The sequence below is a fragment of the Phascolarctos cinereus genome, unplaced genomic scaffold, assembly GCF_003287225.1.
Source record: "Phascolarctos cinereus isolate Bilbo 61053 unplaced genomic scaffold, phaCin_HiC Scaffold_4;HRSCAF=312, whole genome shotgun sequence".
NCBI lineage: Eukaryota > Metazoa > Chordata > Mammalia > Diprotodontia > Phascolarctidae > Phascolarctos > Phascolarctos cinereus.
The window spans coordinates 149,398,010-149,425,423 of NW_027555847.1; the positions used below are offsets into that span (position 1 = coordinate 149,398,010).

A 27,414-nucleotide genomic window follows, 5' to 3' on the forward strand; every position below is an offset into this window, starting at 1 on the left:
TAAAGTGAATTTTTTTTCAGAATTATTTTCACTAACTCGTAGGCCTTTTCTTTCTATACGATCGATATAATTAGTAGATGTACTTTAAGTGTTCGTATTTTTAAACATCAGAAATGTATAGTACACACTCATCAATGCACTCTGACTTATGTATACCACAAGCGATTATCCTTAACTCTGCTTGATTTAAAAAAAAAAATACAGCCACAACAGAACACAAACTCTCTTTACCAGAGTGTGCTTGGAGCTTAAAGGCTATAAAACAGATTGGCCACCTGCTGTATATTGTACACAGATTGCTTTGGTGGGAGGGGAGAGAGGTTGGCTTAAAGGTATATGCTAATTGTTTTGTGTAGAATTGATTTGTATATACTGCCAACTTAAAAGTGTTATAAAGCTCTGATTGTGCTAAGTACACGCAGTTTTTATAGCCATATTGCACAGACCTACAGGTCTTTCCTTTTTATCTGGGATCTTATATTGATATTTGCCAGTTATCCATTTTTTTAAATTAAAAAAAAAAGTTGAGTTCACTTTCCCTGGAGTAAGAGGCTATATTTATTGAATATTTTATTTAAAATCAAATCATTCAGCTAAAATTTGATGAGGCCATAAAAGGCTATGATTTTAATCCCATTTCTGTCATGCAGAAGTGACACTTTTGGTAATGACTACATTTAAGTAACTTTTTTCCTTCCGCTTTCTATTTGTAGATCCTCCCATAACCCTCAGTAGGGAGAGGGCTGTGTAAAGGTGATTGTGGTCAGCGGTGTTTATTTTAAAATTTAAGACTTAATTTCTAAAAGAAGGCCTCTCGAAGAGGCCTTTCCAGTGTATTCTTTCATAATTAAATTTGCTGTTCATGGTGGCATGGAATGTTGCTATTCTGTTTGGTGGCAAGTAATGTTAAGCTAGTTGGCTGAAGAACAGTCACGTATGCATTATGACGGTGCTGTACAGAGTTCAGGGCACTGGGCACGGCCCTTCACTAATTGCTTCACGACAACTGTTTTTTAATGTATTCAGGTAAATGCATCTGACATCACTAGTGTGGCCTGTGGAACTTGTTAAGACATACAAGAGTCTGGTTTCTAGTTTTTACTACACTTATTAAGATGAAGAGAGAGATATTACCCTGCTCTATATTGTGTTAACACCATACCACATTAAAATGAGCAAATGTGAGTACTTTGTAGGAAGCCTTAGATAGAACTTGACCCCGGTGAGTCAAAGGCGCATTTTATTTTGTGTTTTTGACAGACAAGAAATTTTATTGGGGGAAGGAGGGAGGTGGTTCCTGATCTTCCAATGTTCCTTGAAGAGAAATGGAGTTACCATGAGGTCCCTGGGTCCCTAAAGCCTGGATGTGGAAGAGAAGCAGGGGAGGGGAAGACTACAGCAGCAGGTGTCCTGGGAGGCACCTGAGAGGGCACTATTGGGGATGGAGTCCAAAGGCACATTTTATTGGATTTAACTTCGCGATCTTTAATATTCCTCTGCTTTTGTAAGTTGACATTTTGCTTTTAATATCTTTCTTTTATTTCGTGTATTTTTTCCTTCATTTTTCTCTTTCTCTTCCCTCGATTCTCTTATGATCTTCCCATTTAGTATAAGCAGATACTCACATGATACTGCCCTATCCTTTGTCAACAAATTCTACCAAGCCAAATTCTACCATGATTTAACAAAATTTTGCTATAACTTCATCACCTGTTTATGACTTTGTTCCGATGGGAAAAACTATCACCCCAGTGGTTCTCTTAGCTTCATATTTGTGCCAAAAAAATTATGTGACTTCGAGAAAATGCATTAGGGTTGGCCTGTGTTACTAAAGACAATGTCACCAGCCAGGGGTTCTTCAGTCTTCCTGCTGTGTTCTGCCATAAATGTAGGTCAGCTTTTAAAAGGCTAGAAGGGCAGGATTGTAGTCTAGAGACTATAGGAATTACAGTGGCTCACTCTGTATAGACCCATTTGATGCATGTAACTACCAAACCTCTTTTTGAAGCTTTGTAACTTTAGCTTTTGTGGTCCCTTTAAAACTCTGCAGGGGCACTGGTTTGGGAAGCTTTTAAAAGTAAGGAGTTAAATAATGGTTTCTTGTGAAAAGATTGAACCTTAATAGTTGGCAGTAAGATCATTCCTCTTAAATGATTTTATGTACTACTTTTCAGTCTTTTAGTATTTATTTGGAAGTGCCTCCACAAAAATTCTACTTTGATGTCTCATAGTGTTGTAGAAGTGACCTAGGGCCATACCAGTTCAAGGTCTGGCAGAATCTGCGGAGACTTCAGGTATGATCTCAGGGACCAATTATGTCTGCCAAGAACTGGTCTAGCCAAGTACAAAGAGGCTCCTTACCAGGTCATGGCAGCCCACCAAACAAAATGACCAAAACACAAAATGGACCTCATAGTGGTGCAGTCCACTTCTGTTTTTCAACAGTGACCATAGCGAGAAAAGAGCTGTAGGGGGCTGAGTTGTTAAATAGTCTATCAATAAGTTGATAATGTTACTGTAGATAGTGAACCATATAATTTGGAATGTTTTAGCCAGAAATACGAACAGGAGACAGAATAGAAGAATGGCACATAGACTCACCTGTGAGACCATTAAAGGAGTTGTTTTCATCATGTGCCCAAAGGCCAGAAAGAAAAGAATGTCCTGGAACATTTGGTTGTTTGACTTGGAGGTCTCCTGAGTACAAGCCTTGAGATGAACATGAAGGTGATTGAAAATTACATGCCAAAATCTTTATAAAGAGGTAGAGACATAGTTCAAATCAGTCAGTCAGTCACTAAGTATTTATCAGGTACCTACAGTGACTAGGCCAAGTATGGTTGAGGCTTTAGGGGATATAAATACAAAAGTGAGATAGTGTCTTCTGTCAAGAAGCTTATATTCTACTTTAAAGATATACAGTGTTCACAGGTAAGTAAATATAGGAGACACACATCTCACACACACACACACACACACACACACACACCCCATAGTGCTAGAGGTTGAAGTAGGAAAGGTGATCTTTGGCAGGAGAATAGAGGATGCATTGGGGAGTACTATGTGATTGACTTGGAGAGAGAGGCTGGAGCAAGATTGTTAAGACTATAAGTTCACAATATTTTATCCTAGAGGCAGTGAGACTTCTTAATCAGGGGTATGCCATGAGCAGAGCTGTACTTTTGAATTACCAGTTTGGCAGCTGGGGAGACTAGAAGCAAAGACTATTGTATTAGTCCAGGTAAGAGGTGATGTGGGCCTAAACTGAGGTGGTAGTCTATGTAACCTTGGGCAAATCTGTTTTCTTTACTGGCCTTCAGTTTTCTAATTGTTAAATGAGGGTGCTATAAGGCTAAGGGAAAGGGAGGAGTTAGGGCAGATTTTGAGGTGGAAACTTGGGTGACTGGAAGGATGTTGATGTCCTTGGACCCTTTGCAAGGCAACCCTTTGAGAAACGCTGCTCTTATTTATAACCTTTTATGATACCCTTGTCCCAGGTATTACCTTCCTACTTTGTCTGATGGATGACAACTACATTAAGATGAAACAAAAGCTACCTGGTTCCTGGTTTGTACTCCTTGGCTTTTAGTGGCATAGTCACCAAGAAGAACTAGGCTGTCGGAGCAAAAATGTGATGCTGTGTTTTTAAGTGCTGCACTGTAAGTTCTGGGTGATTAATAAGCAAGGCTATACAGAAATAGGAGTAATCACTTCTCCCCTGGACTGTTACAATATGCCCTCAGCTGTCAGTCTCTCCCCTCTCTCTCTTCTCCAGTCCATCCTCTTCATTGCTGCCAGATTGGTCACGGCATCCCTCTTGTCTGAAGGGATAAACTGAATGCTTAGCAGTGCACCTTTCAGCTAGATTGACTGATCGATCATAGGATCGCAGATATTGAACTGGAAGGGACATCAGAGACCATCTAGTCCACCTTTCTCCTCCATTATACAGATGAGTTCACTGAGGCCCAGGGAGGTTAAGTGTCTTACTCAAAGTCACGAGATAATTTGATCCCAGGTTATCTGACTCAGAGTCAATGCTTTTTTCCAACTGAGCATACTACTTCATACCCTAGAGAAAAGAACATTAGGAGCTGTGTACCCAAGACCAGGAGCTATGATTTAGTAGCTAAGTGACTGTACTAAAGTCTCTTAACCTTTCTGACCCTTAATTTACTTAAATACCCAAATAATCTGTAGTTATATTGATTCAGGAGTTCACTCCAACAGTGCAGGTTACAACTCGTCCATGCCTGCCTAATGTATGTGGCTTTTGCCCATGTTCTCCCAGAAGTTCACCATAGAAACGTTTGCCCAGTATGTTAGAGGCCTTCTTTACTTTTTCCCCACTGTTACAAATAGAAATACTCAGGCTTCCTTCCATTTACCTTCCATCCTTTATTCATGCCATGTGACCAGTGCAACTTCTTTTCTTACCATAAGTTCCTTTACTCTCATTATTTTTCATAGTTACTCATTGATATATGTTGCAGTCTCAGCAAACTGTTAGTATTTAAATGATGGATCTTTGCTTGTGTGGGAAGCTTAGGAGGTCAGTAAAAGAGCTTTGCAGTTTCCTGGAGCCAATCTATGCAGCTGTCTGTATCAACCCTGGGCTTAGCCCATTGTCCATCTGAACATCTGTATTGAAGAGGTCTCTGGTCTCATAAAGGATTTTGGCTTGTCCATTCACACAAGAAAGACTAAATGGGTATAGAGTATCCATTACAAAGATTTCATGCATTTGGATGAACACTTTATAGACCATGTCCAACAATATCTATATTTGTGACCCTTAGCTTTATTCATATGTAAAATTGGAATAGTAATAGATAAACTAGGAAAGCATTTTATAAACTTTAAAGTACTGCATAAATGTGACTCATTGTTATACACTACCTACTTCACAGGGCTATTGGGAGGACCAAATGAAATTATATAAAATGCTTTGTAAACCATAAAGCCTTATACAGTTCTAAGTTGTGATTACTTGCGGATTTGTTTCGGATAATAATAGATTGACCCATCCGGTGTTTGAAAAACTGATAATAGCATGGTGGAAAATACCCTGGAAAAAACGGAATTAAACCTGAACTTCATAAATGAGCTTGTACCACTTCACATTTAGAATAAACTGTTATTAATTCAGAAACGCAATGTAGTGTATAGTGAGAAGCACAGTAGAGTTGGTGTCGGGGGCCCGAGTCCTAGTTCTAACACCAGCCATTTGACTTTGGGAAATAGCTTACTTAACTCAAGGTTTGAGCTACAAAGTACTTTGGAAATAACCTGTTCAAATATTGTTCTGCAGATGAGGACGCTGCAGCCCAGAGAGGTGAAAATACGAAAGTGATAGAGCTAATCCGTGGCATGTCTCCTGAGTCCTTATTTCTTCTTTGGTGCTTTCTACCATAGCAGCCCACATCTCTGAGCCTTAGGGAGAATGGACCTGAGGGAGTTCATCGGATTATAGATGAAAAGCTAGCTGGGGTCTTAGCCGTCAGTTACTCCAACCCCCTCACTTCACAGGTAGAGAAACTGAGGCCCAAAGATAGTAAATGATTTGCCCAGGGTTGCATAGGTAGGTGGCAAGATTTGAACACGGGTCCTTTCACTGCAAATCCAGGGCTTTTCCCACTGTTGCCATGTCCTAAAATTCTATAGGGAAGTTAATTGAAGAATATGGCAAACTGTCAAGAATGAAAGTCTAAAAGACAAATGATTTTAGTATGTATGAAAAGGGTAAGCTGTCTAAAAAGACCAGTGTGAGTGCAGAGGGGAACTCACTGACCAACTGAGTTTTTTAAAAAAGACATATATAGAAGATGGAAGCAAGGGCAGGCAATTAAAGATATATACAAAAGTATGGGATACTCTTGTGATAATAGAGTCAGGATTTATAAGTCTCAGAATAAGCTAAGACCAGTAACATGCTTAGGGTCAAAAACTTCTTGTGTTGGGTGGAGAAGAAGAATTTTAAAGAAGGGATAGAGCCCCGGGATGGGAAGATAGACATTGGAGAGAAGGTAGAACCACTTGTCTTATCTTTATTCTGTTTTCTCTCATGGAGAATAATCCTTTGAGTTTTAAGAATAGAACAAAATGGTTCACAAGAAATTGATATTTTAAAAATTGTAGATAATGGTGATAATGCCATGAGAAGGACAATGGATAAATGTCTTTTGTTTTTGTTAAAGGAAGAAGGTGTAATCTATAGATCATGACCCTAATGTTAATTTCTCCCAGTATTCTAGAACATTTTATTTTTAAAATGGTTTGAAAGTATTTAGAGATAGTTAACTTGATATGACCTGATTTTGATTAGCTAATATTTCCTTTTTTCCACAGTGTTTCTAGAATAGTAGATAAAATGAATGCGATGGACTTAGTATATCTGGATTTTTAGCATTTGACAGAGTTTCTTATCCTGTCATTGTTGGCAAGATACATATGTATATATGTATATATGGGCTCAATGTTAGAATATTTAGGTGGATTTGGATGATTTAACTCAAGAGTAATCAAGAGGGCATCAGTGTCATCCAGAGGGAAAGTCTTGTGGATTGCTGCAGGGATCTGTCCATGGCCTATGCTATTTTTTTGTCAGCCGTTTGGATAAAGGCACAAATGGCATGTTTATCAAATTTTTGGAAGAGATAGTTAACATGTTGGATATCAGGATCCAAAAAGATGTTAAAAGGTCCAGGTGACAGGCTGAATCACTTAACGATACATCTACACTCTGATTCTAAAAGTAACTTAATGTACAGGTATAGAAGGAGGAGAAAGACTTGATACCAGATTTTATGGGAAAAGATCTGGTTTTTAATAAATTAAAAACTCAGTATGAATTAATAGCAGTAGATATTAACCAAAAAAGCTAATGCTTTCTTTCCTAAACTACATTAATAGAGGCATAGTACCCTTAACGAGAGAGATAAGAGTCATACTTTACTCTCTTTGGTAAGACCAAATCTAGAATGTTATCTTTAATTCTAGACATTGTATTTTAGGAAGGACATTGGCACACTGTAGTGAGACTACAGGAGGGGGCAACCAAGATGATGAGAAGCCATGCTATAAAAGAATAGGTTGGAGAACTGGGAATGTTTAGTGTATACCAGGGAAGACTTTGAGAAGGCAGTAATAGCTATCTTCATGGACATGTGGTGGAATGAGGAGTTAGATATATTTTACTGTGCCACAGAGGGTAGAACTGAGAAATAACTGGTAATTAACAGATAGAAATTTAAAAGTGACAGATTTCAGATCAATATTAGAAAAAATTTTCTAATAGCTAAAGCGTAGGCTGCTTCTCATGAGGTAATGAGTGGGTTCCCCGTTACAGGAGCAAAAAGGTTAGATGGTCATTTATTTAACAACTGACTAGAGAGAGAGAGAGAGACATAAAAATACATGAATTGGACCAGGCAGTCTCTGAGGTCTGCCAACTCTGAGATTGTGAATCTGTGAAAATGGTGCATTTAGGGTAGATGACCTCTAAGGTCTCTTTTAGCTCTAAGACCAAAGGGACAAAGCCAATCAGAATTTGTGAAAAGTGTGAATTGAGGGTTCTGATAAAAAAAAAGCAGTCGTATTAAGTTAAGGCTATCGACAGGTATTTAGTAATCATATTAGTAAGTGCCAGGTGCTTAGGATATAAAAACAAACGAAAAAAGAAACAAGCTGTATTCTTGAGGGAGGTCACATTCATTTGGGGAAGATATTTTTCCCCCCTTACTGTATAGATAGTAATTCGAAGTAATTGTTAACATGTCATTTCTAGTGGAAGTGCCGTTCATTCATAGAGTTACAGAAAGTCAAGAGTAGACCCTAGAAGTATCTGTGGCCTAATCTCTGTCTAAGGCACAAACCTCTTATACCCCACTGCGGTTTAGTTTCTATACAACCCCAACTTCCAAAGCTGAGGACTTGGATCTGTGTTCTGAACTGTATAGATAACACACTTAAATTGTTCACTTGGACAGGCTATAACATTCTACCACAGACTTAAGAGGTGTGAGGAGCAAAGTACAAAAATTTCTGCTCTGTCCTTCAGGGAGCTTACCTTCTAATGGAGAAGATGATATGTAAATAACTAGGAGGGGACAAGTTATGGGATGAGATAGTCTCTGAGGGGAAGGTACTAGCAGTGTGAACCAAGAAAAAGGTGTTTTACAGAAGGTACCTTTTGAACTTAAATGCTTGTTCCCTACTGAGTATACATATACTCCATAGAATGTGTGGAATGTGATGGGGCATGATTGGTAAGGTAAGGAGTTTGGCTTGAAACTGTGGAAAAGGTAATTTGGAGCCTGGCTGTAGATGTCCTTCAGTGTTAGGCTAAGGAATTTGCATTATATTTGATAGGTAGAAGGAGCCACTGAAAGTTTTTTTTTTAATTAAAAAAAGCATTATTAAATGGTCACTATGTGCCAAAAACTGGTCCAAGCCCTGGAGGTCAAAGGCAGTCACTGTACTCAAGAGTCTGCATTCTAATGGGGGAGACATCACCCATAGGAAAGTGGTGGCCTGGGAAGGGCAACTGTGGTCTGGAAAGTTCGGGGAATGGTAATGGGGCCATAACAAAATAGATCGATATGTCCTATCTATGAACAATGACAGAGTTGGTACTGTCATTATTCCATAACTGGAAGTGGGAGCGGGGGATGGATGGAACTGGCATATTTTAGGCACAAGGCTCTTCTGGAGTGGCTCGTATCTCCATCTACTTTTCAGGTGGCTTGAATTAGATATCCAGTAGACATCTTAAGCTCAATATGTCCAAAGTGGAGCTCATTTCTCCTTCTCCCTTAAACCCCCCCTTCCCCTCTTCCCTTCCATATTATTGTAGAGGGAAACACCATCTTCCAAGGCCTTCAGGCTCACAACCTAGGAGTCATCCTGGACTCCTTGCCATCTCTTACCTCTTGTGTTCACTCTGTTGCCAAGGCCTGTAGTTTTCATCTTTGAAACATCTCTTTTCTCTTTGGCGCTATCACCGCTCTGGTGCAGACCTTCAGCACTACACCTGGATTATTACAATAGCTTGCTTGAGGTCAGCCTCAGGTCCCCTCCCGGCTCCAATCCATTATCGCTTCAGCCACTAAATAAAGGGCAGGTCCAAGGGATCATGTCTCCCCCTATTCCCCCACCCCTTGCCTCAAGAATTAAATACAGAATGCTGTGTTTGGCATTCCTGTCTTCTGATGCCTTATTCCTTATGCATACTCTTCAGTACAGTGACATTGACCTTCAGTAAAAGCAGTTCAATGAACAACATACTTCATTTCCTAACTCATGGCATTTTCTCTGTCTCCTGTACCTGGAATGTTCCACTTGGCCTAGTGACCTCCCTTGCTTTCTTTAACTCTCCTCTAAACCTCCATTATTTTACAAGGGAAGCCTTCTCCAACCCCTTTCCAGTGCCTTCCCTCTGTTAATTATTTCCTGTTTATCCTGAACAGCTTGCTTTGTACATAATTGGTTGCATGTTGTCTCCTCCATCAGATTCCTAAGGACAGTGACTGTCTTTTGCTTCTTTTTGTATTTGCAGCACTTAGTATAGTGCCTGACACATAGTAGGTGTTTAATAAAGGTTGATTAATTGAATGATTGGTTGTAGGGAACTTGGCTAAGATCTGCCTGAAATTAATCATATTGTTCAAAATTAAGTATGTTGAATTTCTTTATAATGGAAGTTACTGAAAGTGAAAATAGAATAATTGACCATACTTTCCCCCTTACAAGTCTGCATAGGATTTTTTAAAAAACCCATTATCTGGTCATCAAAGTGATTATTTGTAAATATAAATTGTTTATAATTAGCAGTACTTATTCTCACAACAAAATTAAGGTGTCAGAGTCCTTTAAAATGTGCTAAGTAGGATAAATAAGCTCTTCAGATTTAATTTAAATGTTTACTTGGGAAACCCTTTATATGTGGGTGTATATATATTTGTATTATATATGGCAAAGGTAAATTTCGAGTTTTCCAGTTCTTACTACTAAAGATTCTGAATTGGCAGAATTATTATTATTTTTTTACCGTATTTTCTGAACCTCTAAAAAACTGTACTCTTATTTGGATGTGTTTGTGTTTTCTTTACCTTTGTTGCCATTGTGAAAGGATAGCTGGGTGGCATTTGGTAGGCCACGTCAATTCCATTTCAACTCTAATAGGCTTCAGTTTCCTCCATTTCTTCATAGGCTTCTAGATTTAGACCTCTAAAGGTCATGGAGTTCAGTCCCTCAAATGAATATGTTATAGTTAAAAAAAAAACTTATAGGGAAGTTAAGCAAATGACCAGAGGTCACACAGGTAATAAATATCAGAGTCATCATTTGAACTTGGGTCCTCTGGATCCAATGGTTGCCTCCAGTGCACCACACATTGACATTTCTTGGTGATGGAAATCCAGCATCTCACAAGACATTTTTTATAATATCTTCTTGCTTTTTTCCTCAAACTTGAAACAACTTCAAGGAAATAATTCTTAGTAAGTTAAAAGCCAATCCAGTGACAGGTTTTAAACTAGGTTTGCTGCCAACCAGCTGTCTGCCACCTTTGCCACCTTTTAACTTCACTGTACTGGACTTTCAAAAAATAATTACCTACTATTTTATCGGTATTAGATTAATCATTTTAACTGAGTGCCTGTTGTATATTTTAGTAGTTGGTTTTGACATTATGTAGCTGACCAAATAGTACATAGAGATTATAAGGGAAAAAAAAAAAGAAATGGCGTTTTCGTGGTGTGGTTTGGGGCAGCAGAGTTTAATGAAATTATTCATCTGAAGAAGAAACAACAAGGCTGGTAATTGTGCCAGTTGGCTTAGGCAGCCCTGTGTCTGACACTGAAAGTAGAAGTTGTCATTCAAGATAAGAATTTTCCTAGAGCAAAACCTCCATCCCTTCTGATTGTTTAAGTGCTCATTTCTCTTTAACATTCAGTTGGTTTTTCTTTTTGGTAATTGAAATAGACCATGTCCATATGTCTTCCATTGTACTTTTTTAATGCCTCTTCTTTGCTCCGACTTCTTCCCTTCCACTTTCTTTCTATTCTTTCTGTTCCCTCCTCTCCCCAATTTTCTTATTTACAGTTATCTAGGGGGCAGTTTTATCTTAAATTGTTTTATTAGCCTTTTGAGTTACTATGTTCTATTTATATGCATTTCTTTTCTTCTCCATAAAATGTAGTAAGTTTTACATTTCATTTTTGTAGATAAAGGATAGATTTGATAAAGTAGTAAACCAGTGAAGGTTAATTGGTCTATAATTAACATTTTAAATGGCTGTAGGTTAGAGGAGAGTGTTAAGGCTATCAGGATAATGGCCTTGGGCTTTCACATTAGTATGGGGAAAAGCTGTGAGCAGCTCTAATTCACAGCTGATTGTAAAACATCTTGGAGAAATTTGATTCTGCTCCAAGAAAATAGGCCTTAAGTGGAACACTTTTGACCAGGAAACTCTTGAAGTGTTTTCTTCGTCCATGTTATTTTTATTTTTAAATTAATTTCTTTTAATTATCAAGCACTTTAATTATTCCTCACTGCAAAAGAAAAAGTCAATCAAAACAAATGTCCTCATTAACCAGGACCAAAAATGTATGTACCATTTTACACGTCACCTCTCAGTCTTGGAGTGGGTAGCGTGCTTCATCAGGGTCTCTGGAATTGTGGTTTATCATTGTGTTGCTCAGTGTTCTTAAGTCTTTCTTTTGTTTGTTTTTTCCTGGGTTTGTTTTTGAATGCTTTAAAATTGATCTCTCTAAATGCTTTTAAAAAGTAGGCCTTGGGTATGGTTAGCTGCTTTTATATGCCAATTAGCAATATGTTGTCTCTGCAAAAGGTGTCTTTCAACCAACTGTTAGAACTATCAGGAATCATTCATTTGTTGTAAATATTATATGTGCCACTGTATGTTGCAAGGTGGAAACGTCTACGAGTGATATTCATGACTTTGTAACTTCTACAAAATATGTAGCATTTTTTATTTTATTAATGTTAAATGTATCTGACTTAAAAGCTGTCAATTTACTTTTATTCTATAGTTTTGGATTACTAACTTTGAACTATCTCTTATAGAAAACTTTTCATGAAACTTAAATTTCATATAATTATCTACTTTATTTTCTAGAGTGTTTTTTTGGGGGGAATACTCAAAATAGTTGATTTTGGGGGGATGGCTTAGTTCTCACATACACATACAGCTCATACTACATATCATAATTAACACTTTAAAAACAAAAACCTATTAAAATGACAAGATTTCTGAGATTTGCCAAGCTCTGTTTTCAAAATCATCTTGTGAGATAGTGGTATGTATGAGTGTTTATATGTATAGGGCAGCTAGGTGGTGCAGTGGATAGAACACTAGGCCTAGAGTCCTGAGTTCAAATGCAACCTTAGATACTTACTAGCTGTGTGACCCTGGGTAAGTCATTTAACCCTGTTTGCCTCAGTTTCCTCATCTGTAAAATGAGCTAGAGGAGGAAATCAAAAACCACTCTAGCATTTTTGCCATGAAAACCCCAAATGTGGGGTTATGAAGAGTTGAACACAACTGAAATGACTCAACAGCATAAGTATAGAAAAGGAGACAGAGTGTGTGTGTGTGTGTGTGTGTGTGTGTATGTATGTGCATGTGTACTTAAGCATGTACAAATCTATAAATATATTTATACACACATACATATACAAACACACACTCACATATAATACACACTTATTAATAGTCACACACAAGTATACTGCCATATGTATAATTGCTCTCTGTCATTTACCCCTCTTATTATCTCAGTCAATAAACAGTATAATGATAGGTGAAAAATTCAAAGCTATTCATCTTTAATAAAATTTTAAGTCGATAAAATTGAATTTCACAGTGTCAGTTTGGGAAGGGATTCAAAGATTACCTGTCTAGTTCAACATCTCTGTACAGGAACCCCTTCTATAGCATCACCAAAAAGTGATGATTCAGCCCCTGCCCAAAGACCTCTGGTAAGGTGGGGAACCTGCCTTGGTAGGTGCCATTCCACTTTTGGATACCTCTAAGCATTAGGAACCTTTTCTATCATAGGCCCAAATCTTCCTGTCTGCTGCAGCAGGGGTGGGGAACCTGTAGCCTTAAGGGCCACATGGGACTTTGAGGCTGCAGATTCCCACTCCTGATATTCTGCACAAACGTATACGTACCCCCATGGGAGTATATGTACACTGCATAAACAGTGATACCTGGGGTTTCAAATTTAAATGATAATATACTCATAGAATGGATGGCATGGCAGGAATCCTTAGAGGGAGAACTTCTAAGCCAATCTTTTCATTTTATATCAAGAATCTGGTTATTCAGGTAATTAGAAGCAGAGTTGGGAGTAGAACCTAGGTCACAGGGTTCCCAATATGGTGCTCTTTTCACTCTGTCACATGGCTTCCTTTGGTTAAAAAACCCCAAAAAACTAGGTTTTGGAGTAGCAGGAGTGATAAGTTCAGTTTGAGAACCCTTGAGAAGCCTTGGTTGAAAGAGTCTAGGACCTGGAGTCAAGAAGGTAAGAGCTGGAATCTCACTTTTTACACACTCTAGCATTGGATTATGGGCAAAGTACTTTAATATTTCAGAGCTTCAATTTCCTCATCTGTAAAATGGGCATAACAGTTCCTCTTCTGGAATCATACAATTAAAGAGCTAGCAAGAGAAAGGACTTAATGGGCTAGTTATTCTAAGCCTCTCATTTTGTTGACTAGAAAACTGAGACTCAGAAAGATTAAGTGATTTGCTTGAGGTCTCAGAATCCTTGGCTGAACCGGAATTTAGGTCCTATGACATCTAGTTAAGGATTCTTTGAGGGTCAAATGAGCAAATGCTATATAAATGTCTGTTAATAATAATAATTTAGCTTTAATTTTGCAATGCTTGTTAACTGTTTGTGGATTATGATGAAAGGACGTTCAAGGGCAAATATTTATCAGTCATTTGAGAATGTGAGATTAGAGATTACACTTAGGTCTGCAGATCAGAGAGAGGTGAAAGTTCTCTGAAGGTAGAAGTCTTCAGGAAGAAAACTGATGTTGCAGTCAGAGGAAGGAACTGAAAATAGTAGAATGCCTTTGGAAGCTGGGGAAGTGAGCTCTTTATTTAAGGAAGGTGTTAGTGTTTGGATTCAGCGAAATCAAAAGAGGTTTAGGACTGAGAAAAGGTCATCAGATTTGGAAGTTAGGAAGTAGTCTGTGATATAGGATAGTTATACATTGATTAGTGAGGGGGGGTTTGCAGAGGATTAAGAAGGAATTGAGTGATAGGCAGTGGATATAGAATAGACTGTTTTTTTTTCCCCCAGAAGTTTGGCGGTCAAAAGGAGAGAAATAGGGTGCTGGAAGGTAGAAAAGGCACAACCGGACTTTATTTCAGGATACAGGAATGCTGCTTTAAGTCTTTACTAAAGTAGATCAGTTATAAATTTTGAATAAAATAAATGTTTGGGAAACTGGGGAAAGGGAGGAGAGAATGAATGAAGCAGTGGTACATTCAGTAGGAAGAGCAAGGGATAGGATCCAAATGCACAGGTCAAGTTATTGGATAGCCTTCCAGCAGAGACTACTATTCTGAAGTGGAAAGGTGGGAAGAAGAGTGAATCTCAGGAGATATCTCCTGGCCTTGGATAGATTAGAGATATCTTTTCAGATTTTTTAGGAGTTCATAGCTGCATGGAAAGATGAGATTATTTCCTACCCTTGACACATGGGAAAAATGTGAAGCACTCTGAGGATATGATGAATTTTTGCTATATTTTTACTTTTCAAGCAAATGGAAGGCAACCATATGGATATTCAACTGAAGATAGGTTTTGACAGAAATGTTCCATAACAGACTTAATTTTAGGACTCATTCTGTAGAAAAATATCTATATTAGTGCATTTTGAAGTACATATATTTTGAAAATATAATTGTTTGCTGCTTAAGACTTTTAGCCCTTTTCTATATGAAATAAAATAATTGACACAATTATAGATAATTTGGACTAAATATTTAGTTAGTTGAAATACCCACTTACTTACCCTAAAAGCAAGTTGGGGAATGGTGGTGGAAAAGAGTAATGAGGGATTTAAGTATCTGGGTAATTGCCTTATTTCTTTTAAGTGAATGTATCCTTTAAAGTAGTTCCCCTTAATTTTTTATTGTAGTGCCTTATATTCAAATACCCAACAAACATCTGAGAAGTCATAGGAGGAAATAATTGATGTTATACTTTGATGTTTATGGTCAAAAGTAGTACAGAATAGAAAATGGAAAGAGACAAAAATGTCTTAGTGAGGAGAGAATTGCATTTTGGGATTTTTATGGTGGATAGGGAGAAAAGGAAGCATTTTTCTCAAAACTCTTCAGCTTTTTGGCTCAATCTAAAAAAGAACATTTAAAGACATTTCTTACCAGAACAGGTTCTTACCAGAATTGGTTCTTTGTAACCTATTTTATAAAGCCATGTTTGGGAGGAGAAAATAATAGTAGAGTCTTTTTGACTATTATATGCCAGATATGAAAAGTGGCTTATTTTAAAAAGGAATAACTGATTTTTCACCTGCTTAAAAAGTTAATCTGAAAACTACTAAACACTTGCTCACAGAATATTGTTCAGTAAGTTTTTAAGTTGAATGGATCCATGTCGAGAGAGATATTTAACATAACATCCTCCTACCTCTTCCTTTTATTTTTTTGTCCCCCTCTTTCCCATTCAGTAGCAACAACAAACCGTCCACCCCACAATGGTTAGTATTGCAGAGCTTGATGCGGCCTTGGTTGAGGTCAAGCACTCCAATTCGAACCTCTCAAGGGCTTTCTCTATGTATTGCCAGTGTACTGGTAAAAATGACTTTAGACTCTTGTCAGCGCAGTTACTGGTGCGTGCATCACAGTCCCACTCAAATAAACCTGTCACAACACAGAGTCAGCAGCTAGAGACGAGTACAAGGGCAGGCCTCTCGCTTTTCATTCGAGCATCACTAAACGTGCACAGAGTGCCCAATTATTTCAGCATTATTGAGCAAGCCTACAGGAGGACCCAAGCCTTGCTACATTAGATTTTCTTTAGTAATTTGCTCAAGTACCGCTGAGGACACTTAAAGGGCTTAAAACGGTTGCTGCAACCAGTTTCCTTTTCTGGGTTGTTAATTCAGGTTTTCTCTTTCAAATTAACTCTCACTGCATGCTGTGCAGTGGTTCTGGGAGAACTGTTTAACACTAATTTTCTCAATTTTCAGCTTTTTTTTTGTTCAACATAACTGCTTTAATAGTTACTCACGTATGTGTTTTGATTAGAAATGTATGATACCAAGGTTTTGTTTTTAAGTATAAAATGTAAACGCTTTGTGAAAGAAATCTCTCCGAACTTAGGTTGCTATAAACAGTTAATTCCTGTTTAAAAAGAAAATCTAATTATGCCCTACAAGATCATGTGTGTGTGACACCCTAAACCTATGTATGATAGTGTTGACTATTCTTCCTCTGTCTCTAATTTTTGTACAGATGGGTTTTTAGAGATTTTATCAGTAAGTTGCCCCTTCATCCTAGGTGCTTTGTTTGGGCCTGTTCCTTTTCTCCTTCTTCTCAACTCCCTTCTTCCCTCCCATCCCCGCCCTTGCCAACTTTTGGAACAAGTTCAATATCTATGTTTAATTTCTCACAGCAGCAACAACTCCAGGCCCAGCATTTATCACATGGACATGGTCTGCCGGTGCCTCTCACTCCACACCCATCAGGCCTTCAACCACCTGCCATCCCACCAATTGGTAGCAGTGCTGGCCTCCTGGCTCTCTCCAGCGCACTGGGCGGGCAGTCTCATCTTCCAATTAAAGATGAAAAGAAGCACCATGACAACGATCACCAAAGAGGTGAGAAATCCTGTAGGAATGTCAAGCTTAGTTATCATGATGCTAGGTATAGGTTTTGCATGCCAGTATTTACTCTGTTATTGAGTTAGATCATATCCCAAACAAGGAAATAATAGCCCATTGTTGGGAGGTACACTAACAAGATGGCACCTTTGTGCTCTGAAAGAGTGAATCCATCCTTCCTTGGCAAGGAATTCATTTTCTTTTAATTAATGGTAATCTGATATTAATGATTTATTAGTTTTACTAGTTGTATGATCCTGGGGCAAGTCAATTAACCCCTTAGTGTCCTAGGCAACTCTTAAAACTACGAAGTGAGTTGTTTACATCAGTAATTCACCTCTTATACATGAGTGGCTGATATGCCTTGGAGGAGTAAGCCTCATATAGAGTTCTCTTCACTGATGAAAACTCAGGCAGAGAACCCCCCATCACATTGCCCCATGGAAAAAAAGTCACCAAAGCATTAATTATACTATGCTAGATTTTTTTAAACCTTCAGTGAAAATAGACTATAATTAGTAGACATTTTTAATAGCAATTTGTATTTGCAGCATGCTTTATAATCATTTTTATTAGTTAATGGCAGGAAGATAGATGGAAGTCTCCTTGGTAACATCCCACAGATGTCTAATTGTGGGAGTTTACTTCACTAGCACTGTGGCTCTCTTGATTAAAAAAAAAAAGTGTATCTTGTAATCAAAAGCTCATACTATCTGGACTTGGTCCTGAAGCAGCATGGCTTAGTGGATAGATTGCTGGACTTGAAGTCAGGTGGACCTGGGTTCAAACAGACATTTACTACCTGTGTGATTTGTGGGCCGAGTCACTTCATTTCTCTCAGAGCCTTAGTTTCCTCATCTATAAAACGGGGATGATAATACTTGTACTGTTTACCTTATGATGTTGTTGTGACTGAGGTTTTTGGAAAAAAGTTAAGAGTGTTACAAAAATGTGAGTTGTTGCTTTTATGTTTGTCTTTTAGTGTGAATGCTAACCTTGGGTAAAAGATTTTCTTCACTCCAAGCTTGTTTCCTAGTTCTAAAGCTGAAAATTTTTATCTGCCTACCTTAATGATATGGTCACAGCAGAAGGATTATGAACCATTTTATAAGTAGAAAGTTTTGTGGCAATATCAAGTAATACTAATATCTAATTTTAGTTATTCTGAAAAAGTAAGGAAGGTTGACTTAGGCTTTATAAATGGTTGAGCAATATTAATTATTAACTTCACAGCAAGTTAACATCTCTGTGATTTATTATTTAACAGAGATCAAGTGTGATAAATGTATGATTTTGTGTAAACTAACAAGTACGTTTCTTTTTTTCCTTCTTCCCACCATTTCCTCTGTTCCGGTGGATGCGATTTTGCCCATAGACAGAGACTCCATAAAGGTAAGACTTCATTTCCTAGGAGGAATAAATTTATTTAACAGTATCCCAAATGTTTTTTGTTATAGCTGAAATCGAGGTCAATGTAGGAAGAGCCTTGAATTGAGTTTAGCTTAACTATATTAAAATAAATTTGAGGAAAAACCTCATCTTAGTAATTTTGATAGCTTCATTAATTTTTTTTTATTTTAATGAGAGAATCTTTTAAGTTTGGAGAATATTTTGGAAGTTGATAATACTTTTTAAAAAACTGAGTCATTGGAGTAATTTAGGGTTTGGTGGCTGAGATTTGTGAGTTTGTTCATTTCTCTATCAAGACAAATTTGTCAAATAGGACATAGGAATATATACTGCATCAGGAGGGCTGTATTCTGTCCCTTTTTATGATGTTAGCTTGCAGTGAGAAAGTTGAATAGCAGAACCCTTGATTTAGAGAGTATCTATAAATGAATAAAAATAATATGATAAAGTAATTAGTACATATGGAAATACACATTATTTTCATAATGTGGGAACTAGTTTGATTTGGAAAAAAAATTCTCTCCTTTGTTATAGAAGTTTTCTATACAAAAACCTCATGACTGCCTCTCAGAGAGTTATTGTGGGCAGAGTCTGAGGCATTTAATCCAAGAGGATCTTTGTAGACAAAGCATAGAACAGGAAAGATATATGTTGGGCTTTCCTTATTTGGGGGGAATGTTTCCCTTTAGTATCTTAAGAGGATATTCTGAGAATTGTTTAAATCTTTTACACATACACACACACACACACCACACACACACACACACACACACACACACACACACACCCAGCTAGCATAGGATGTCAGCAAAATGTGAAAACTGGGACTTGATGAAGATCAACACGAGGAGGAAAGAATCTTTCTTTTCTGAGTATTTGTCATGATACAGATATTGTCACTTGACTTGTACATACCTTCTCTGTGCCTTCCTTCCCTCCATCCCTGAAACAGTTTAAGGTTTCAGAGCAATCTTCATGAGAAATATGATATTCTACTCTGACAACCCATTACGTACACTTTGAACCCCAATTTAATGCTTGCCCTTTTCTCTTGAAAAAGAAATTCAGTTTTTTCCCAAGTCTTCAAACAATGTAAAAAAAAAGTTGACTATAAACAATTTTAACCTTGTAAAAACATTTGTAATTTAAATATTCATTTACATACCTATCTAAATGTCATAATTTATCATCAGACACACAGTTCATGTGACGAATTCTTCAGGTATAGCTTTTTATGGTATGTTGTATAGACTCTTGTCTTTGTATAAACAAATGGTTCTGAGTACATTGTAGATACCGTGTGCTAAATGCTTTTTCATTGATTTTAAAACCAAGATTCTGGATAGTTTTGACCAAAATATGTAAAATACAGCATACTGGTGGGCTTATCAAATTTGTAGCTACAGAATCAGGATAAACCAAAAAAGATCCTGAAAAAAAATTTCTGTCTGATTATTCTGAAATTATAGTGAAAACCTACCCTGTTTTCATATGATAAATATATACCCTTTAGGCAGGTTAGTGAACTAAGCACCACTCTTATCCTACCCCACTCCCAGTAGGCCTTAGAAATGGCTCTACTCCAATGCACATATTATGTGTCAATTACATTTTATATTTCCTCCAAGAGGAGTAGGGGCTATTTTGAAATCATCTGTAATCATTTGGGGGTGAGACTGGGAGTGAGTATCTCGGTAGCCAGAGGCAAGGGAAAAAAAAGGAAAGAAAGGTATGAAGATTTTGTACTGATTTATTACAGAATGATAGTTATGAATAGATTTTTTTTTTTACCCTGTTATCAAATCCTGAGTTGGATTGTGTCAGCATTTAGGGCTAGCTGCCAGCTTTGCAAGGTGAAATAGTTTGCTAATTTCCTTAAATGTTTTCAGTGATGCCCAGGGTAGCAGTTAGTCACTTGTACTATCGATCTGTCCTCCCTTAAGTGGCTCCTGGTTAAGAGGGGCTTTTTATGATTGTCTGCAGTGTGACTTGAGATGGTTTTTATCAGCCAGAACGTGCCAGTTGCCAGCAGCTGGAGTCTGTGTGCTTGTATGAAATAATTTATTCATGCAGGATAATGCTCCTTAACATTTAACAGGTAATGAACGTGACATAAATTTCCTTCTTGCTTTTAATTTTTCCCTTTCCTCTTCTAATGTGCAAACAGGCAGCTCTGGTACTCTAAATAATAAGTAATTTTTGGCCATCTGTCAAAAGGAAATTTCAATACAAATTTAAATTAATGGTGCCTGAAATTTTTTATAGCTCCTCTAAAAGCCTCTAATGTGCAGAAAATTCTGAATCTGCTGGTAGTAATTAGTGTAGCATGTAATGAGGATGTGGGCAATGTTATATAGTCCCAGTGTAACATTTTGATATGGTAGCAAAATTTTGATTTATATAAGGTTGTGGATGGGTTTAATTGTGAGAGACATTTTAAAGTGTTTTCTTGACGACACAGATTATTAAACAGGGCAGATTTCAGAATAGCTCATAAAATGTAAATGTAGACATACTGTAAAATTCAGGTAATTAAGGTGCTTTTCCTAGTGGTGTGAAGTAAAAAAAAAGAAAAGAAATTTACTTGCATTCTAGTTATAATGGTTTTTTTTCCTTATGGAAATTATGTAGTTACTAAACCAAATATGATTGGTCGTGTGTGTTGGCCAGTTACTTTTTATCAATCTCTCTTTTGTCTAGCTGTCCTACCCCGTTTCTTACCTTGACTTACCTAGTCCTTAAAGCCCCCTTGAATTCAGGAAGGGTGTTGCACCTTAAGTTTGATCCCCAGGATAGGGCATGCTCACAGGAACCTAGCTCTAGGAGCACTACTGTGGGGGCATGGGAATAATTTTGAAGGGCTATAAGAAACAAAAGTGTTCAGTGGGGTGAGGGTTTGGGGTGGAGAGAGTTAGAACAAGGGTTCATTGCACCATTCTTTGTCACTGTGTGTGAAGGGGCCCCCTTATGACCAGGATTTAACCACTTGTTCTGAGACAGAAGCTGTCCATCAGGCTAGGTCAGGGGTGGGGAACCTGTGGCCTCAAGGACACATGTGGCCCTCTAGGTCCTTAAGTGAGGCACTTTGACTGAATCCAAATTTCACAGAACAAATCCCCTTAACAAAAGGATTTGTTCTGTAAAACTTGGACCCAGTCAAAAGGCTGCATCCAAGGACCTAGAAGGCCACATGTGGACCCCTAGTGTGTGCCCTGCCCCTACCCCCCCAAAAAAAATAGATTAAAAGAAACTACTTTGTGGTTCTTACAGCTGTAAACTACCTCAGAGAGCCTGAATTCCTACCCCTTGAGTGTATGGAACCTCATTGGTCCTTACCAGAGTGTAGGGATTAGGACAGGTTCCTTCCAAAGAGGCTGAGGCAAAAATAGTTTTGGAAATGATGAGGGAAGTACGTGCTGTCTTCTCTCCCTCCCTCCTGTCCTGTTTTTGCACTTGTCATTTTCCACGGCGCTAGAGAAATGAGGACAGGGCAGGACCAAGAGCCCCCAGTTTCTACAAGGCGATCATCTCACAAAGTAGTGTTGAACAAAGGTATAGAAATGTCACTCTGATATCTTCGTGCAAAAAAGATGCTTGAAAGACAGCGAGGATCATTTGTTTTTTGTTACTTTGGTAACAATTTTGGAACATGAGATAAAACTTTTTCTCATAGCTGACACAGTCAAGAGCCGAGAATGGAGATAAAAAGGCACACAAATCAAGAGCATCCATCAAAGACAGTAAGACAGACTATTGTCAGGGACACAAGCGGTTATTGTTAGGGGCACATAACCCCTCAGCGTGGAATGTGTACTGCATGAAAATTACTTTTACCTTTACTCTCTTCTGGATAGTGTGGCTTCTAAAATGATACTGAAGTCATCTAGCTGATTTTGAGGGTGGGGAAATGTCCAGGAGTTTTCCTCCTAGACAATTATTGAGAAATAACAGAAAACAAAATTTCTTTGGGAAAGCATATATCCATGATAATAGCTTCAGAACCTTCGAGAGACATTCTTACCTCCTAAGTGGAAGTTGCTCAGGCATTTTCTGTCACATCTGACTCTTTGTAACATCATTTGGGGTTATCTTGGCAAATATACTGGAGTGGCTTGCCATTTCCTTCTCCAGCTCATTATACAGATGAGGAAACTGAGGCAAACAGGGTTAAGTGACTTGCCCAGGGTCATTCTGCTAAGTCAGAGGGCAGATTTGAAACCAGGAAGATGAGTCTTCCTGACTCCAGGGCAGGCATTATAAAAGATGGGATCATAAAAGAAATCTAGCTGGGAAATCTATTCCATAAGTAAAGTCTGTATAATTTCAGAAAAAAAAAAACAAATGAGGAATAGCCACAGAGGTTGAACTATTACAATGTCACAGAAACTCTGAAGTAGGATTTTAGGGTTGCATAGGATGTTAGTCACTGTCCTAATTTCATAGATAAACTGAGACCCAGATAGGTACAGTGACTTTGGAAATATATGACCTGTGATGTGTTTGCTGAGTACTGTGCTAACAGCATTCATATAAAAAATACCTTAATATTCTCTGAAATCCTCCTCTTTTTTTTTTTTAAAGTTGGGTGGAGGACATCTACCAGTTGTGTGTATGTTAATATATAGAATGTTAATATTTGGAATCTTTCATGATGATTAAAATTTAGGCTTTTAAAAAAGTGATTACTTTTCACTCAAACTAAAGCTTGAGCCAGGGTTTTGGACACCAGTGCTAAACTTGCCTCTGAGGAATTTTTGCATTTACTGTATATAGATTACTAAGACAAGAAAAGATTGTTTTCTTTCCTCCCTGGCTTTCCAGGTTGAGCTCTTAGAAGATTTAGATTTATCCTGGAGGACAGGAAGAAAACTGTTTACATACAAATTGAAGTATATGCTGTAGTCCATATTTACCTGTAGTCTATCTACTTGCTACTTCAAGTGATGTTGGAATTTTAATTTGGGTTAACAGGAAAATTGCTTGTTTTCCCATAATCCTTTGCTACATTTTGTTTGCTTCTGTTGCTGTTATTGTTTTCTTTGAGGGAGGAGGGGATGGAAGGTGAAGGTGTAGAGTTCCAGCAATTTTCTTCCTAGAAGATAATTGAAAAATAACAGAAAAATAATGCTTTGGGGAAGCATCTATCCACATTTTTAAGAGGTAGCCTAATAGTCTAGGTTCTTTTCTTAGTTTTTTTTTTTTTTGGCTAGGCATGGGGGTTAAGTGACTTGCCCAGGGTCACACAGCTAGTGTGTGTTATGTGTCTGAGGCCAGATTTGAACACAGTTCTTCCTGACTCCAGGGCCAGTGCTCTATCCACTGCGCCACCTAGCTGCCCCCATATTCTTAGATTTTTAAAATAAGATTCTGGGACTTCTTAGTTATTCTTTCTACCATTTTCCTCGTATATAAAGTGAACCTAGGTCTCTGTAAACTCAGTCAAGTAGTTTCTATCATTGCATGTCCCTTAAATTTTCCTTATCCTTGTTTCTAGGAGGAGGTGGCAGAGGCAAGCTGGGTGGAGGAGTTGGGAGGGAGGAGGGAAGGAAGTGAAGTGTTGTGTGAGTAGATACGATAGATTCCCTGTTGCTCCTTTCTTTTTCTCCCTCCCCTCCTTACTCCCTAAATCAGATGGCTTGAGACCAAAGCCTGTTTTTTGTCATTTAGGGTCCTTGCAGTAGAGTGAGGGAGGAATAATTAAATTTGCATTATTATAAATTGAGAAAAAGAATAACATAAAAATGGCATCCAGGGGCATAAGAGAGGAGAGAAATAAATCAATACAGTGGTTTTGAGAACAGTGGAAACAAAGGATTAGGACAGGAGAACTGGTTAGGATGAGAGTATAGAAGACTGAAGATTACTCAAACAAAAATGTACCCAAGTTGAGAGAGCCTGAGGGGCTCTTTGAGAGCAAGAGGGTTGCAGCCTTCCCTCTACTCCACATCATAACAATATGGACATTGCCTTGAGACAGGAAGGAAGGTTTCAATCTTCTGTTTGGAAATAGGCAGTTCATGGAATTTAAAAATCAGAAGGGGAAGGGCACCTTAGAGATTACTAAGTATAATTCCTTTATTTAACAAATGAGGAAACTGAGGCCCACAGAGTTTCAGCATTTTGCCCTGGGTCACTCCCCTAGTAAGAAACAGTAGGTTTTGTTGTTGTAAAAATCACTCTCTTGATAGTTACAAGCCAGTGTAATAATTTTTAAAAATCAACATAAAATCATATAGATTTATTTAATGAAGGTGATTGGCCTTTAGCTTTTTTGGAGATTTCTAAAGTAATTTAGACACGGGCTGACTTGTTAAAGCTGCTGTACAAACAACCCCCTTGCTTCTTGCTGCCCTCTCTAGACTCCCTGCGGGAACATACCCCCCAATCTCCTTTTGACAGTCAGCAGACCCTGGTTCCAGGCCGTGGTGTGCCACTTTCTATTAATGCCCATAACTCTGGGCCATGGGGCTTCCTGCCAGACACGCACATCATTCCTTCCTTTGAAAATTGGGAATAATAACCCTTGTATCTCCTCACAGGGAAATGGGTATAACCTAACATGTGACAGAGATGGGAATTGTTCAAACTTAGCGCAGATCTGAACCCAGAGTCTTCGTAAACTGGAGAAAAAACAATTGGATTGGAAGCAGTGGATTAGAGTAGAACTCTAGGGGGAGACTGGAATATAGCAGAAGGCCCAGGAGAATAGATGCACACCCAGCCCAAAGTACTGTAGACTTATTATAATTTTTTTTTTCTTGAGACTTGTGATTTTATTGGTTGGGGAACTCACTCCTCCTACTGAGGTCCATTTGCAATTTTGGGGTTTTAGATTTGCAAATTTGGGGGTTTAGTTGCCTGGAGGTACTGAGAGGGTTGCACAAGTGCTAGGTGTCCCAGGCAGGACTTGAACCCCAGGTCTTCTTGACTCCAATGCTTGCCTTTCACCGTATGGTTGGTTATTAATTATTGCTTTCAAGCCCATCATTCTGTAATAGGGGTAAAAGGGCTTGTTCTCTTAGAACTTTTTTTTGAAAGGTAGTAATATTTTATTGACCTGTTCTTAGCTCTCCAGGTACTTATAAATCATTATTTAAAATGAATTACTTTAGATCCCCACCCCTACCCCACTTAAACTAATAGGTTGGTTATTTCCAGGGAAATCCTTTTTTTCTTTTTTTTTTTTAAAAAGATGACACCAATTTCTGCTTTTCTAGCTATTAGGCACCTCACCAATGTTTTATAAATTCTTCAAAATAAATAATGATTACAATGACTTTGTCCTAATTTTTAATTATTATTGGTGTGGATAAATAAGCAAGTGTACACAAGTGTGTACATATGTATGTTCCTTTTCGCTCTGCCTTCCTCTTCTCTCCCTCTTCCTTTCTCTTCTTTTCTGTATGTACATACATATATACAAGCAGTTTTTAGTAACTTATTTTATTCTTTTCTTATTCTTATTTGTCTTTTCACCCTTTTATCTTCCACATCAGGAATTTTATTGTTTAACTCCCTTGTTAGCTGACTAATTTCAGATACCTCTTCCCACCTTCTTTAATTCATGCCCTTAAGTGTTTTCCTGTACACAACATGCACTTCTCCCAGACTTCTCTTCCCTTTAGATTAGGTGGTATTCTCATGGAACATTTCCATGTTACTTAATTCAGATTCTTGAAATTGATTGCATTTATATTTCTGGATTTCTTCTCTCCTTACTGAAAATCTGACACTTCAGCAATACACAGTCATTTTCACTGTAGTCATTTTTGTTGTCTTGCAGTTTAATCTTTATCTGTTCTTTCTCCACACAGAGATTAAATGAGGAATAACGGGACTCTAATTGGGGAGGGAGGGAAGGCAGCAATCTCCTTTGTCGATAGGATTACCAATAGGATTAAAACAATGCCTTTGGGTACCACTGCAAGAAATGGGCAAGAAAGAAGGAAGTATTGGAAGGGGAGGGTAAGGTAGAAGCTAAAATGTGTCATGACGCGGAAGAACTCCATGTGTGATGTACCTTCAATGTATAATTTCTCATCTCGATGCTGTTATGTAAAATACTTTGTAAACAGAAATGTGCTAAACACAAATGCCATCTGTTTTTATTATACATTGGAAAAGTAGTAATTATACTACTGATCTTTGCATTAGGATCACATAGATAGCACTGAATGGGACTAATAAAGGTTTTAAATCCCTTCTCTAATAATTTCTTCTGTGTTCTATGAGGGAAAAGACCACAGTCTTCCCAGTAACAAACTTCAGGAACTTATTTCACAGAGTATGGCCTGCTGTCTTTTCTATCTGGGTTTAGAGGCAATGTGGTATAATGGATGGGATGCTTGATTTGGAGTGAGAGCTGCCTTTGTTTGCCTTCCCAGATACTTGTTAGCCAGCTGCTTGACCATGGGCAAATCAATTAACCTCCATGAGCTTCAAATTCCTCTTCTATAAAATGGGGATCATAATAGCACCAATCTCACAGGGCTGTTGTGAAGATAAAATTGAAAAAAAAATTTAAAGTACTTTCCAAACCTTAAGTGTATTATATAAATTCTAGCTATGGCAAGGATCTGGGTTCAAGTTTCTGTTCTGTTACTTAACTACCTTTCTGACCTTTGGCAAGTCACTTAGGTAGTTCTTCAAGAGGGGAGGGCTTGATTAGCTCTCTTCTGAGGTCTTTCCATCTAAATCTATGCAATATCTAATTATATTATTATTATTCCCATTGTTATTATTGTAGTTACTGATTGTTAAAGTCCATTTTTGCCACTCAGTTCTTTGTCTTTTCTGTTTTTATTAAGCTACTGAATGATTGTTGTGTGTCTTATGTAGGTTTGGGCTAGCTGTAACATAAGAGCCCCAAATCTCTATTCACTTTAATCATGTAGGCTTAACCTGTAGAGGATATATTCGCTGATTACCTTTAGAACACATTGCTTATAATTAGACCTTATTTAGCATTTTAAAGTGGACATTATAACAAAGACTTTGCATAAGCTGATTATTTCACACGTGTATACACACAGATCCTCTATCTCTGATGTGGAAACTAGTTCCCTGGAGCACTGAGAGGTTCACTAATTTCTCTGTGGTCTCAGAGGCAGGGCT

At 37.9% G+C, this 27,414-nt stretch overlaps 1 protein-coding gene across 1 annotated transcript in view; it reads left to right on the plus strand.

Annotated features, from left to right (window-relative positions):
• Nucleotides 1-27,414, plus strand: part of TLE4 (TLE family member 4, transcriptional corepressor) — a 159,062-nt gene that overhangs the window by 59,870 nt on the left and 71,778 nt on the right. Inside the window, 2 exon segments of the mRNA XM_020995568.2 lie at nucleotides 16,683-16,887; nucleotides 18,266-18,282. Coding sequence (XP_020851227.1) covers nucleotides 16,683-16,887; nucleotides 18,266-18,282 — 222 coding nt within the window.